At 46.7% G+C, this 15,996-nt stretch overlaps 1 protein-coding gene across 2 annotated transcripts in view; it reads right to left on the bottom strand.

Moving 5' to 3' along the window:
- The window catches only part of SNX16 (sorting nexin 16), a 188,708-nt gene that overhangs the window by 38,983 nt on the left and 133,729 nt on the right, over nt 1–15,996 (bottom strand). For both annotated transcript variants that reach the window (XM_085605354.1, XM_085605355.1), the window contains exon 6: nt 15,136–15,272. In XM_085605354.1, coding sequence (XP_085461480.1) covers nt 15,136–15,272 — 137 coding nt within the window. The remainder of the gene's footprint in view (nt 1–15,135; nt 15,273–15,996) is intronic.

Below are 15,996 nucleotides of genomic sequence, written 5' to 3'. Positions count from 1 at the left end.
ACTGAAACTTCAGGTCCCACTGCAGAGCCCGCATGCGCCGCCTGGCGTGATGCACTAGTAGGATGCAGGAGGCCATCAGCCCCAGAAGCCGCAACACTAGCCTGACCGAAACCCAGGATAGAGACCGAAAGATGGGAATCAGGGCCTGAATATCCCGGACCCGCTGTTCCGGCGGATAGACCCGGAACTGCGCCGAATCGAGAACCGCTCCGATGAAGAGGAGCTTCTGAGAGGGACTCAGGTGTGACTTCGGCACGTTGATGGAAAACCCCAGCAAATGCAGGAGATCCACCGTAGTGTGGAGGTGGGAGACGACTGCCTGGGGCGAGCCCGCCTTCAACAACCAGTCGTCGAGATAGGGGAAGACTGGAACCCCTGATCTGCGCAGATGAGCTGCGACCACCGCCATCACTTTCGTGAACACCCGAGGGGCACTGGTGAGGCCGAAGGGGAGCACGGTGAACTGAAAATGCTCCTGGCCCACCGTGAACCGCAGGTAACGCCGGTGGGCCGGCAGGACGGGGATGTGGAAATATGCGTCCTGCAAGTCCAATGCTACCATCCAGTCTCCAGGGTCGAGGGCAGCTAGAACCTGAGCCAAAGTCAACATTGCCAAAGTCAACATTTTGAACCGTTCCTTCCGGAGGAAGGCATTGACATTCCTGAGGTCCAAGATAGGGCATAGGCCCCCTTTGCCCTTCTTGGGAACCAGAAAGTAGTGGGAATAACAACCACGACCTACTTCTGGGCACGGAACGCGCTCGACGGCCTCTTTGGCCAAGAGGGCCGAAACTTCCTCTCGCAGAAGATTCAAATGATCCTCCGAGATACGGTGGGGCTGCGGTGGCATGGCTGGAGGGGTCGTCTCGAAGGGGAGGGAGTAGCCCCTTCGGACGATTTGCAGCACCCACCTGTCCGAAGTGATGGTACGCCAGTGGAGCAGGTGATGGCGAACTCTGCCGCCCACTGGCGAGGAATGGGCCGGAAAGCTCGGACTAGGAAGGCTTGGAGGCGGATGCTGCCGGGGTGGATGTGGGCTGACCGCGTCGTCCTCCAGAACCGCCTCGGCGGAAACCACGGCCGCGACCACGTGCAGGTTGGTTCTGCGGCTGGTGGCTAGGCGGACGCGAGGAGGCACCCCTTCCTTGGCCACGAAAGGCGGAAGTTTGCAACCGCGGGGCCGAGAGGCCCAAGGACTTGGCCGTAGACCGGGAGTCCTTAAAGCGATTCAGCGCACTGTCCGCTTTCTCACCAAAAAGGCGAGTGCCATCAAAGGGCATGTCCATGAGAGTGCTCTGGACATCCCCGAAAAGGACGTGGACCACAGCCAGGCGTGACGTCTAAGCGACACCGTGGTAGAAATCGCCCTACCCAGCGAGTCCGTAGTGTCAAGCCCACATCGGATTGCATGTCGTGCTGCATCCCTCCCATCGGCCAGAGCCTGGGTAAGTCGTGTCTGGGCCTCCTCCGGGCACAGGGGCAGCACGTCCTCCACCGTATCCCACAGAGAGTGGGAATAACGGTCCAAAAGACAGGCGGTGTTCAAGGACCGCAGACCCAAACTAAGGGAGGAGAACAGCTTTTTGCCAAACTGTTCCAGTCTCTTGGAATCCCGGTCCGGCGGAGCGGTCGGGAAGGAGGATTGGGAGGTAGAAGCCTGGATAACCAGGCTCTCGGGGGTGGGGTGTTGGGACAGAAAACTGGGGTCGCCCGGAGCAGGGCGGTGGCGCCTGGCGACGTTCCTGTCCACAGGAGGAACTGTGGAGGGCTTGGACCAGGTGCCCTGCAGAACGTCAATGAGGGCCTCATTGAATTGCAGCAGAGGCTCAGTGGAGCTTGCTGCAGACAAGCACCTCAGTGAGGACGTTAGTCCTCACAGCCACGCAAGGCAGCTCGAGCCCAAGGGCTGCGGCCGCCTTGCGCAGCACCACAGAGAAAGCAGCACCCTCCTCCGAAGCCACAGTCGGAGGAGAGATGAATCCAGTGTCTGGTGCGGTATCCAGACCACTGGCCTCCCCCAGTTCATCTGCCCAGTCCTGTGACAGCTGAGCCTGAACGGCCATAGGATCCTCGGACCCCTCCCAGTCGCCCCCGTCATCCGATTCCTGGTAAACAGGAGGAAGGAGCGGAGCCGGACGATAGACATAATGTGTCTCTAACGGCGCCGTACGCGGCGTCCATAGACGCCGCAACGGCGCTGGATCCAGAGCGGGGCTGAACTGGGGCTCGACGCCGAGCGGAGCTGGCGTCTGAGGTGGAACCGGTGTCGACGCCCGCGGAGAAGGCATGACGAGGTCGACCGGCGTCGGCGAGACTCGGGGGGTGAGTCCCTCGGGAACCTGCGGCGTCGTGGCCGGAGCCGGCGACTGCGCCGGAGCCGCCGGCATGCAAGGTTGCCCGGTCGGGTCCGCGGGGCGCGAAGGCGCACCAGCGGGCGTCGACGGCGGAGCCAGGCTCCTCATGGCCGAGAGGAAGGCACTGACTTCCGCCGGCGTCGCGTCAGTCCCAGGGACCGGCGGGTATGGGGACTTGCGTGGTGCCTGCGGCTCCGCTGGAGCCGCGGGGGTGGAACCACCCTGACCCTCGGCCGAGTCGCGCGACCGGCGAGGGGAGTCCGAAGAGCGGTGTCGCTTCTTGGAGTGCTTCGACTTACCCGAAGACTTGGAGCCAGACGAGTGATGATGACGTCGGCTGCGGCTCCGCGACCGATCCTTGGACCTCCTCCTGGACCGGGATCGAGAGGGGCGCAGAGCCGAGTGGCGAATCTCGAGGAGCTTACGGGACCGCTCCCGTCTAGCCTTCGAGGTCAGGGCCTTGCAGTCCGAACACGACTCCGCGTCGTGGTCGGGGCCCAAGCAGTAAAGGCACCGGCGGGGATGATCCGTAACCGACATCAAGCGGTTACAGTCAGCACAGGCTTTGAAACCAGGCATCCTACCGGCACCGGAGTCGAGACAAGATCAAAAAGGATCAAAAAACTTAGTCAAAAAAGACTAAAAGGGGTAGCTCTCCCGGATCTGCGCTTACTGGTGCGGAAAAAAGAAGAACTGACGTCAGCGCGCGAGGGCGGCGTCTAAGTACTCCGACGACGTTATTCCGGCGCACGACGCCGATGACGGACGCGGAGCCGCAAACGACACCTAGCGACGCGCAAGGGGTATTGCTGACAAAAAATCTTCCGGATCCAGTCTGACGCCTGGGGATATTCTAAGGTGAGGAATCTAACGTGTTTCTTTCAGATATGATATATCTTTCTGAAAGAAATTAATAAATTCAACTGAATTCTAGAAAATCTATGCCAAGGGCATATTTGTATTGAAGATGCTGTAATGTTATCATCAATGATAGTTTTTCAAATGCTCCATTTCCCTTGCATCCTTCAAGGCGAAAATCCAAAAGGTAAGAATAATTTGAACACACACTAGCCAGACTGCCCTATATTTCCTATGACGTAGAGTTGTTTATTTTCCGTTGCTTTTCCGGATATAGAATCTTTCAAAAGTCGATTTTTCTATTTCATTGCAATCACAAACAATATGGTAGTGCATTACGCATGTTTTGGTTAATTCTCTAGGTTTCCACAGCCATAGGTAACCACAATTACTGTGTTTTCACAGTTATAACTGGTAAAGTGAACACTGCAGCAGTAAACTAAGAGACATTATGCTTTTCCAAGGACTCAATCATTGGTTGGTAGACATTTGCTAAAGGATTCTCAACTACCCTGTGAGGCACAGTTAGGCCCAAAGTCTCAACATCTGTTGAATTAGTGTTATTAAAAGAACAGAAAATCTGTTTGGCTTGCAAACCCTCTAGAATGCCTCCTCTACAATGGACCGTGAAACTTGACCTGATATCATTGCAAACCGAAGACATCACTCTGATAGGTGGGTCTCAGTCCTCTCTTCTTTGAGATAAACACTTCCTTTCTAAGGTGAGATATCAACCTTATATGTTCAAGCTGTACTTGGAGATAAAAGCTCTAAAACCTTTTTTTCTGTAAAACATTCAGCATTACAAAAATCGTTTTTAACTGTGCTAATACATTTTCTTGTGGCAAGCTCTTCATTGTATTTCATTTCACCCAAATGTCCCATAATCTCTGAGCAGATTAGGCAATTGCATCCTAAATACAGAGATAACAATGGTAGAAGAATAATTAAAAACAAAGCACAGTCCAATAAAATATAAAAGAAGTAAAACACTAATACATAACCCTGATTAACCTTAATATGCAACATTAACTCACCCAACTGCCACCATGAATTAACACTCACTCTTAATTGAAGAAGGGCTTTTCTTCTGGATGGATTTCGAAAGAGCCACATTTTACAGTTTTCGGAGAGCCCAAGTATTCTTGAATAAACACTACAGAGGATTTCTCATTTAATTAGACTGTCAAAATTCAGGCTCTCCAAATATGGAGATTTTTTTAAATCCACTTTTCCATGAGGTGAGTCATAAGTCATTCATAAAAGTATTTTTACACATTGTATCAATAAACCATCTAGAGTCCTCAAGAAAACCAAACAGGAACATTTTGGAAAGCTTTAGTCTTTCAAATTCTCTCACACTTGAAAACCAATAAATAAATTAATAAATTAATATTACAACCCTCTGCATTTTGCCAATAAACAAAATCGGAGCTCAGAACCTAACTTTTTGTATAGTCGCCAAGTGTGAAAGGGTAAGGGAATTTTTTTAACATCATATCCTCGACCAAGCCCGAGATGAAACTAACCCTATACAGCATATGAAATAGTTTATGGGCTTTCAAAACAGAAACACTTTCAAATTCATGTTCCTCTATTGAAAGTCGGAAGATGAAGTGGAGATAAAAGTAGGCCTCAAATATTGATATTCATTTGCAGTTTCTGAATTAGAACCTGCTAGCCACCAAGAGTATAAATAATTTTGCAGGCCACACAACATAACTTTTGTTTGTCTATAAACATTCACAACTTATTAGTATCACGTAGGCCTTTAGAGAGTCAGACTTTCCTCATAATACTATTGTAGTTTGGTCAATAAGGACTTGGTCGTAAGAAATCAGAAGAGAACAGATGATAATTTCCAATTTTACGTGAAAATTAATGTGACTTAGTCAATAAAGCTGCAGGTCAGTTATAAGTGGACAAAACAATGTAGGGGACAACAAGCAATCTTCTTTTAAGCCATTTCTAGTTGTGATTTCACATGTTAACCTTCCATTAACTGAAAGTTCTTCTTGGGCCCAGTAGGCGTATGAGCGACAGCAGTTCAGGTGGTTATCCTAGCTCTCTAATTTTGCCCACAGAAGGGAAAGGTCAGCGGTATCACATAAGAGATGTGGATTTGTAATTCGAGAGCGTGACAGCCAGCAGCACATACCTAAAGCGATAGCTGATGTGCAGGGCGAATAAGACCAGGTCAGCTGCTACATGGGCAGGGCCCTGGCGTTCAAATGAATTAAAGATAAACTTCTTCTTTTATTCATCACGAAAACAACTACTCTTCTTTGCCGGTGTTCTAATTCACCCCAAAACAATGAACTGGTCCAGTTTCAGTCACACTCTCCAACTACAGTAGATCAACTTCTACTGAGCTCTCTCTGCGACCTTGGAATTATTTACTTCCCCAGCTAAAGCCAATTACAAGATTTAATAAACCAATTTCTACAGCTTAAAAGAGAAAAATAATTACTCAAATTTACACATATGGTATACAGTCACAACATGCATATTTGCTGTACAGAGCTGGTCAGCTCTGTGGATGTATGGCTACTGCTGTAATCAGAATTGCATGTAGGACACAGGGTGAAACGCGAACAGGAATAAATCAACATTTTAGAATTTAAAATGTGTTATATAGTGCACCATTGAATTGGGAAACGGATTAATTCAAAGATCTTTTGTAATTTGCTTACCATTACACAACAATATAATACTTTACACACTGCATGAGCTCTAATCAAAATCATACAATGTTTGATTCTCAGCAGAGAGCAGTAAAAGACATGAGTACACTCTATCCATTAGCCATAATGAGGAAGAGGAGAGCACAGATGATGCTAGGGTGGAGCTAAGGTACAAGTCTGGTAAAATGATTTTGCAAACTACCCGTAATATTTTCCATTATTGGAGTTCTGGTTCATATTTTTTGCTCAAACTAATACTTTGCAAGGGTCAAGGTAAGTGTTGTATAGAGCCAGTCAAGCCGTTGAGTACTGAATACAGGTGCAGGTTTTCTGGCACAAAATGCAACACAGAGTTCAGATTCAACTTTAAAATGGCAACTCTCCCCAACCCCAGTGTTTTCGTATTTCTTCGAATTTGGCCAGTCCTTGAAACTCAGCATGCCCAGTTGGATTAGGGGAAAAAAAGGCAATATGGACAACACGAAAAGCACAGGGTTGGTAAATACTAAGATTTGAATACCAGTCTCAGTTCATGACAATATGTAAGACAGAAATGCAACATCAGTTGTCAAGGTAGCTACCACAGAGCTCAGACAAAAGCCAAAGGGACAAAAGCTCGGAAAAAGTCCTTGAGATGGGGCTCATTAGGGATCTGCTATGTTCCCCGGGTAATCTCAGCAAAAGATCAGATATTAAAAAAAAAAGTCAATACAACAATAAAAGGCACAGCAATCGGTATACATAAATGCAAAATATCCAACTAAACATTCCTAAAATATGACATAAAAACAGTAGCCCTCTGCTTGATGACGGGTTCAATATATGTGACAGCAGAGAAGCAAATCTTAGTAGTGAGTATGGTTTGCAGGTAGATAAAGGCAGCTCCACAGTAACAAACATTGGCCACCCTGAGGATGGGCAACAGATTGCGTTTCATCTGCATCGAATAAAATTAACAAAAAACATAAAATGTAAGGTCGCTTGTGGTGATTGGCCGTCACAAGGGCATAAAGGACGATGTCAAAAATACGTGCCTTGTGACGGAACAGCAGCAAGAAAGATCTCTGTGCATAATCAGAGTGTTGTCAGTAAAAATGTATGATGCATGTTTGCCACCCATAGTAAGTTTGGTGCAGGACTAACAGTCGGACAACTCACCATATAGGTCTGGACCGCTGGTTCATCTACAGCACTCCGCATTCTATTCTCTAGGCATTCCTCTAAAAACACATTCTTAAAGGTCATAATAGAGCTGGCTAATGCATTTCTAGGAGAGGAAAACAAGTCCTCCCTTCCAATTCTACGACATATATGCTGTATGTACTTTAACCAAGGTATACTCAAACAGTGGTCAAGTTTTAAGCAGTCTGCAAGCACAGTCCTACAAAAGGATGTCTGTCTTTTAGTTCAAATTCTAAGCCACAGAAGGGGTTGAATTTTGATGAAGTCGCTAATATAGCCAATCCTGTCTCAGTGTGGCAAACAAAGGAACTAGTGCTTTGGGGGACAGGTAACAATCTCTTGATAAAACCCATCTTTATTTTTTCAAGAGCCCACTGACCTTAAATGCCCCACACCCCTGCACCATATGAAGTAATAGCACAGCATTTGGCTTTATAAACTGTTGAAAGTTCCTTTATTGTTTTCTAAACAAGTTTGCGGGAAAAATTAAGGACAGCCTCCACTAAATTTGAGAAGGCAACAGCTCTACTGGTCTTCAGGTGTTCCCATGAGAGACGTGTATCCAGGGGGATACCAAAGTAGGAAAAATTAGGAACAGAAGCAACTTTCTTGCTGTTTACTACAAAGGACACATTAACCTTCTTCTTTCCCCCCCAAAGATCATTATGTGGGTCTTATTTTGGTTGACCATAAGATCTAAACTGGCCATAAACTCACAAAAGCCATCCAGCAGATGTTGTAAGCCATTCGCAGTCCTGGCAATTAGGACAGTATCATCTGCATAGATTAATGTGGGGATACTCCGAGCGCCTACAAGAGGGCAGTCTGCCCTAGGGTTACCAGTTTATCCTCCAAGCGTACGCCCCTTGCCAGGGTGAAAGCCGGTGTGATTTCTCTGCTTGGGCCATACCTTACACTGGCAGTAAAATCATTGTGAACATCTCTAAGGAAGTTAATAATGTAAAGATCAACCCCCATGTCGGTCATGATACCCCACAGTTTGGACCCGTTGAGAGATTCGAAAGCAGAACTCTAATCCATAAAAGCCAGATACAACTTGCCACACTTGGCCACAGTGTATTTGGCAATTAACAGATCTAGATTTAAGGACTGCTCAACTGTGCTTAGGCCAGAAGGGAAACCAAGTTGCAGATCCGAAAGTATGTTGAGTTCCTTGGCCCAAAGACGGTCCAACAGAATTCGTCACAATCTTCGCAGTGGAGTTAATCAAGGAGATGGGGGGGATCATTTTTTGAGCCCTTTTTAAAAAATAGGAACAACAGTCGCATGGGACCACTCCTTAGAAGGGCCAGCAACTAAGGAGGCATGAAGGATGTTTGCCAGTAGATGGGCCCAGAGTGGGATATTACCTTTAAACATATCGGAGGGGAGCCTGCCAGGGCCAAGAGCACGCCCAACCGGACAACTAGCCACAACCCGTATGACCTCTCCCAAATCAATAACTGTGCCAGCACGGAACTTAACAGAACAATGGGACACATTTAGGGTGCCGATCAGTGGCTGCTTAGGAGGAGCTATAGGGATATAATCAGGGATATCTGGGTTCCCTAAGTCAGGGTCAGCATAAAGCTTAGTAAAATGGGCAACCAAGATATCAGATGGAATAACAGGGTTAATGCCAGGGTGTTTTTGGTCTAAAAATAAACTGTGATTCATAGTCGCCCAAAAGGCCTTGCAGTCCCCAAGTTCACTTGCCTGAACCAGAGATGAAAAAGCTCCCTCTCGGATGGTATTCTACCGGATTTTAAGGGCATCTCGATTCAGAGTTCTATGTCTCCGCAATGCATTCTGTTCTCTAGGAGTTTGCCTTAGCGCAGCGAGTAGCCGAGTGTGTGCGTGGGTGCATTTAGCATCGAACCACTTCAATTGGGGCTTACATCCCAGATTATACAGAAACAAGAGAAGGTCAAAAGCCGCTCTACAGATCTTGTCAAAGCTATTAAGGAGCGCAGGACCCCACCCCGTGTTCTATCGTCAGATAAACAGACCAAATAAATCGAGGTATATAGAAACCACCAACTGCACTAAGAACAAGCATTTGCAATGAAACAGGTCTCGCATTAACGCGAGTTTGAGCTATCGACATTGCAAATAACAATGCCTTTTATTTTTGTTTTCTTTTTAAAAACATAAAAAGGCATTGTTACTTACAACGTCAATAGCTCAAACTCGCGTAACTGCGAGACCTATTGCATTGCAAATGCTTGTTATTCATTAGTAAATCTAGCGTGTGCATTCCACAAAGAGCACCCACCTGTGGGTGACAGGGGTTTGTTTTGACTCCTGCTCTATTCACAATTGTAAAGTCATTCAAAAAGATTCACTAATGTTCTGCTGCTTCCGTCAACTGTTATATCAGTCACAGCTCCCGCTTTCCGCTTCGATTTTCCACTGTGATATCTTTAGCAGGTTGTATTTGGCCTGATTCATAGTGCTCCGTACCAAGCCCAGGCAGTGTGAGCCGGAGGTCTGAATCAGCGGAGCCACAGCAGAGGGCTCGCGGACCGCACCAACTGGCAGCTCCTCGGCCACGCGAGCCGCTGCTCTCTGTTTATGTATGTAATGAGCTGTAGCCAGGGGGTGGGGCGGGAGCCGCGCGCACACGCAGCAGATTCCCGGCAGCGCCTCAGTGCGTGTAGGGCTCACATCCACACCGAGGCGAGACTTCCGAAAGCGGAGCGGAGCGGGCAGTCACATGCCGCGGAGCCCCGGCGAGAAGCGACTCAGATGAGGCGCGCCCATCTCTGAGGGAATGGGTAAATAATTGTTCTTTTGATTTTACTAGAACAAGTTTTCTGATGTTTAATGGATGCTCCGGCGATCATTGTGGCAAAAACTTTAAGGACAGCAGTTTAGAATTGTGATACGGTTTTGATACTCCACTTTCTTGAAAGGGGTCGTCTTTGAGTAAGTTTTGAAGGGAGTGCTTTTAAAATGTGTTTTGTCTAGACATGATAATCAGAACCTGCACTCTAAGAAATGTATGGAGCAAGTTATTGTGAACGTGTGTTTCTGGACGGATGGCGGTGTGAGTGAGCCCTGTCGTACTCTAGTAGGTCAGAGAATGTACAGACAGTGGGACTTTCCTATTTACTGTTACTGCAGATGGATGAGTGGTGTGTGCCCCGAGTGTTTTGGAAGCGTGTCCCGCACAGTACCCCTTGGCAGTGATGGCAGCCTCGGTGCTGAGAGGTGTGTGTAGAGCGTTTTCCCAGCTTTCGGACCCTTCTGGTTGACGAGTCGAGAACCCTCTGTGTGCGCGCGCGTTAGGCAGCCGGGGATGCGGTGAGGGGGGGGGGGTCGGCAGCGGCGGGATGTGTGCGCGCGCGCGTGTCTGTGTGTGTGCGTCTGCGCAAGCGCGTCTCAGACGCGCGTCCACAAACCCCGATCGCTGCGCGTGCCCCGGTCTGTCTCCCTTGAGAGGCATCACGGCAACAATAGTTCTCGATGGCGCAGCGCTTCGCGCTGCAACGCCAGCGAGACCTAAAAAGGGTTCATCAACCTTGGATCATACTTTTATCACCCTGTGATTCCTAGAAGATGCTAAATGGGTAGGATGAACCACTGCAAGGATTTTAGGGGGGCAGGGAGGGAGAGAGAGGGGGTGAGAGAGAGAGAGGGGGTGAGAGAGAGAGAGGGGGTGAGAGAGAGAGAGAGAGAGGGGGTGAGAGAGAGAGAGAGAGAGGGGGCGAGAGAGAGAGAGAGAGGGGGCGAGAGAGAGAGAGAGAGGGGGCGAGAGAGAGAGAGAGAGGGGGCGAGAGAGAGAGAGAGAGGGGGCGAGAGAGAGAGAGAGAGGGGGCGAGAGAGAGAGAGAGAGGGGGCGAGAGAGAGAGAGAGAGAGGGGGCGAGAGAGAGAGAGAGAGGGGGCGAGAGAGAGAGAGAGAGGGGGCGAGAGAGAGAGAGAGAGGGGGCGAGAGAGAGAGAGAGAGGGGGCGAGAGAGAGAGAGAGAGGGGGCAAGAGAGAGAGAGAGAGGGGGCAAGAGAGAGAGAGAGGGGGCAAGAGAGAGAGAGAGGGGGCAAGAGAGAGAGAGAGGGGGCAAGAGAGAGAGAGGGGGCAAGAGAGAGAGAGAGGGGGCAAGAGAGAGAGAGGGGGCAAGAGAGAGAGAGAGGGGGCAAGAGAGAGAGAGAGGGGGCAAGAGAGAGAGAGAGGGGGCGAGAGAGAGAGAGGGGGCAGAGAGAGAGAGAGGGGGCGAGAGAGAGAGAGGGGGCGAGAGAGAGAGAGGGGGCGAGAGAGAGAGAGGGGGCGAGAGAGAGAGAGGGGGGCGAGAGAGAGGGGGGGCGAGAGAGAGGGGGCGAGAGAGAGAGAGAGAGGGGGCGAGAGAGAGAGAGAGAGAGAGGGGGCGAGAGGGGGCGAGAGAGAGAGAGAGGGGGCGAGAGAGAGAGAGAGAGAGAGAGAGGGGCGAGAGAGAGAGAGAGAGAGAGAGAGAGAGAGAGAGAGAGAGAGAGAGAGAGAGAGAGAGAGAGAGAGAGAGAGAGAGAGAGAGAGAGAGAGAGGGAGAGAGAGAGAGAGAGAGAGAGAGAGAGAGAGAGGGCGAGAGAGCGAGAGGGGGGCGAGAGAGAGAGAGGGGGGCGAGAGAGAGGGGGGCGAGAGAGAGAGAGGGGGGCGAGAGAGAGGGGGCGAGAGAGAGAGAGAGAGAGAGAGAGGGGCGAGAGAGAGAGAGAGGGGGCGAGAGAGAGAGAGAGAGGGGGGGCGAGAGAGAGGGGGCGAGAGAGAGAGAGTGGGGCGAGAGAGAGAGGGGGGGCGAGAGAGAGAGGGGGGCGAGAGAGTGCCAGAGAGACAAAAAAGTCTGTGGGCACTAAGGGGGAAATCAGCAAGATTGTAATCCAGAACCCATTCTATTAGTGATTTAGAGAGGAGAATAAACTCCATTAGGCTCGCCCCACAAAAGCGGGTGTAGTATTAGGAGTCAGGCTTAGAGCGTCAAAAGAGAAATTAAGTTTAGCCAACAACAAATTCAGCTCATCACCAAGAGGACAATGAACAAAATAGGCAATGAGAACCCCAGCCTCATACTCCAACCCACAAATATTTTTGAGAGAACTGGCAGATTTTTAAGTTAAAATCCCAGAGCAGTACCAAAGCACAGCCACCTTGATTATAGCTGGTGCACTGCTCAATGTCCTTAAGTAAAGAGCGCACTAGGTCAGCCTTAGAGTGGTCAAAACGTTACTATATAGGTTTATCACCAGCAGTCTTGTGGCAGAACACTGGAACAAGATCATCTGATAGTATACTGAATTGCACCTTGTCAATAGCACCATCGAAGGGGTCAAACCACCCTTGGCCATGACCATATTACTGGCAACTGCTGGCGTGTGGTAGGTAACATTCCCATCAACATAAATAGGGTCAATAAGCCACGTCTCCTGTAAACATATAATAGCATGGCCTTCGATTAACTTAAGCCAATCTAACCTATCCCATTTGATGGCTGAGCCAGCAATATTCCAGGTGGCTATGGAATATGATTGCAAGGTATGACTTGTGGTAGCCCTAGTGGGAGTGGAACTATGCCCAGCAGGCACATGAAGCCTAGAATCATTATACATCTAAGGTTGCTCGGGATCTGCTGGCGAATTACTTAACCAGAGGGAGTAGCTACATCAGGAAGTCAATCCTGTGGGTTCAATGGTAAAAGAGGGATGATAGTAATGATAGAGGCGGGTGTGTAAGTAGCAACGCCAGAGTAAGAGAACAATTGAGAATTTCCCAAGGAAATTCAGGCTAAGGCAGGAAAAGTTCCATAGGGCAAGTTAATGCATAGGGAATGATCTGGGATATGTCTTGATTGTGGACAATTCATCAGCATTGCCTCTTTCAACAGAGCCAACAACAAGAGTGGAGGTATTGGCTAATAAAGGTGAATTTTGCATTCTGGACTCAGAGCTGGCAGGCCAATGAAATGAGAATATCTTATGCTAGAATGGCACTCTAGGAAAGCAGCAGTCTAGGTGTGAAGTGATTGAACAAATGGGAGGAGAAGTCCCTTGTTTACACACGTTATAATCAATATTGCTCATGCCCTCAAGAATAGTGTTAACGAATTCCATACCATGAAAGGTTTGCTCCAATGGGTCCGCTTTAATGATTGTTCATCTCTTATCAAGTAGCAAGTACCGCAAGCATAACTGCATCCAAGATTTCAGGTCATGATACATGAGGGGCAGTTTTAAAAATGATCATTTGTTTTTGCCTCAGAAGGCCCTGCAAATTATGCATAATGTTTCAAATATGATGCTTTGTTCTACTGGAAGCTAGCAGAAATACTTCAATTTGTAGTTTTTCATTTACATTCAACAACAATAACTGTTTGATTACAAATTCTTTGCAGTTTCTCAAGCTATTTATATGGAAAGTCAAAGTAGACAATATTGCTGTAATCTAATGTTCAGAGTACAAGTGATCGGATTAGTTTCAAGCAGTAGTTGATATTATTTAATGCATCTATTAGAGTAAGATACAATAAACAGCACAGAACCTACCATGCGAGGAAAAGAAAGCAGAGCAGACAATAATATGCAAGCTATTCTAATATATTACATGATAAAAAACAGTTTTAAAAAGCACAAAAAAGATTGTTAGACTACAACTCAGGATACGCAAGCCTATCAGTAAAACAAATAATCTAATCGCTTTATAAATGCCAGAAGTGGGAAAATAATCTACCCTCACTACAATTTGCAAGGTAGAATTTGATTAGGTACATAAAGACTTGGAATGGCCAAATCTATTTGGACTTAAAGCACACACTGAATGCAATTTTCAGAGGGAATGTTGTCACTTGTATTCAGCAGCACCAACAGTTAAACAAAACATGGGCATCTTTCATCAAGCAAGTGATAGCCTCAAGCCAATACTGATCATCTTTCTTGGGGGCACCGATCAAGCATCTTCAGCCATTGAAAATAAAGGGGAAAAATATAACGTTAAACCATATCATCTACTTAACAATGGTGTGGCACCTGTAGCACTGGAAAGTGGATCTGAATACAAGCTGAGTTTTAAAGGGTGGAATACCGCTCTGCTCAGTTATAACTAATAAGACCAGATTTAATATATGGCCAATAAAAGTGATTTGGGACCAGTCGCAAATGCAGTCTGGCCTCGGCCACACCCTATGCTTATTTAACACTTGCTCACAGCAGGTGATAAATGACACCGTTGAATACAGGAAAAGGGAATAATGGTTATTCCCCCACTGCAGGATATGATCTCATAATAGGCATGTTTAAGTGAAGAAATAATGCCTGGAGTATTAAATTCAGGCCACCTGGTATTTTTGCACTTAACTATGTCCTACTCATATTTGGGGCCTATATGTCCTCAAAGACATAATTCACTACATTTAGTCTTATAAAACGCTTATAATAAGAATTTTCTAAGAGGGAGTTGAAGGTTTGCCAATGTTAGGTTTGCATTTTGACTCAATATAGGTGCCAAAAAAGTGGAGTATAGTAATGGATTTGTAAAAATATAAGTGAAACTGGCCCAAGGTGTCGCTAAGGAGTCCGCTGCACATTGCACCACCCACTGCGCCTGTCAGTGCTGCCAAATATCAGTACATATGGCTTGGACACAGTATTAATATTTTTTAGAGTCTTCTAAATTGCTAAACTAATGTCTTCTGCTGAAAATCAGCAAAAAGTGCAAGCATATGGTGAACTGTCTCTAAAAAGTTCCAGGGTTAAAAATTAAATGCCGGTGCCAAACTCCGGCAAAGACAGACACAAATTAAGCTCTATGGAAGCTGTGGATCAACAGGGTAATCATGAGAATCTCTGCTACAGGGTGAAGGGAGTTTATACTAACTTGGTATGGATCAGAAATGGTTGTGAAATGAAATCCAACTACTTTTATTTAGGTTGATAAATGGGACTTTCTGTTTGAGGTGTGAAGGAGCTACATTATTTAGAGTGATAATTTCTGTGCTTCGGAATACTTCTCAAAATGCACTTTTATAACAAATAACAACATGGAAAAATACATGTATATTTAAAATGGTTTTAAAATATTTTCTACAATCTTTTAAACTTACCTTATTTTATTTTCTAAAACATCTATGTGCATTTGTTTCTCATTTAATAATTTCTTAAGTGTTTCCAGCTCTTTTTGCTTCTCAATTACATCTTTATGCAATCTGTAATTTGTTTCCTCCAAGGTTTCACAAAAGGCCTATAGAAAAAATGAACAACATTTTTTATATCTTACATTATTCTCAGTGGCTAGGTGTACAGCTATGACATTATTACGTACTGCAAAAAGTGTCTCCTCCTACCTTCTATGAAGGCATAATTTCATGTTCCTCATATAGTGCTGGATGTGTTCTACAACTTGAAATCATCCTGTCAAGTCTAGTTAGTTGCTTTTGTCTGCAAGCCTTTCACAGACAGTAAACAAAATGTCATGAATATATATTTATGCAATAATGCTCAAGGGAGACAAGGCTTTCCATAATAGGATAAAGAGGGGAATTTGATACATAAAGAGAAAACAAGAAAGACCGTTGTGATTTAGGTTAATAGCTGGGAAGAAGAGAGAATTTGGAAGCGGCATTAAAGCCAGAATTTAAGATGGCATGCTAGGATCAGAATTTAAAACAGACAGTAAGGCCAGACTTAGCGGTGTGGCACTTTTCCCAATTCTGTCTAAACTACTAAGGACAGAGTTGGGAATTGAGGGTCGAGAATAAAACATTATGGCCAAAAACAAGAATTAAAACATGTAGCATTATGGCTAGCACTAGAGTGGAGCTAGGCACTAAGGGCAGAAATGGATGAGAAGGCCAAAATTAAGAATAGGGCACTGTGGCTAGAGCTGGGAATGAAGTAATAGAGCCAGAGTTGGACTTGGGACATTCAGAGAGGAATAATCATTCATTCATTAACTCTTTATTTCG

The sequence above is a fragment of the Triturus cristatus genome, chromosome 5_1 (assembly GCF_964204655.1).
Source record: "Triturus cristatus chromosome 5_1, aTriCri1.1, whole genome shotgun sequence".
Classification (NCBI taxonomy): domain Eukaryota; kingdom Metazoa; phylum Chordata; class Amphibia; order Caudata; family Salamandridae; genus Triturus; species Triturus cristatus.
Note: the sequence above shows the minus strand (reverse complement) of the source record. Positions and strands in the feature narration are given on the sequence as shown.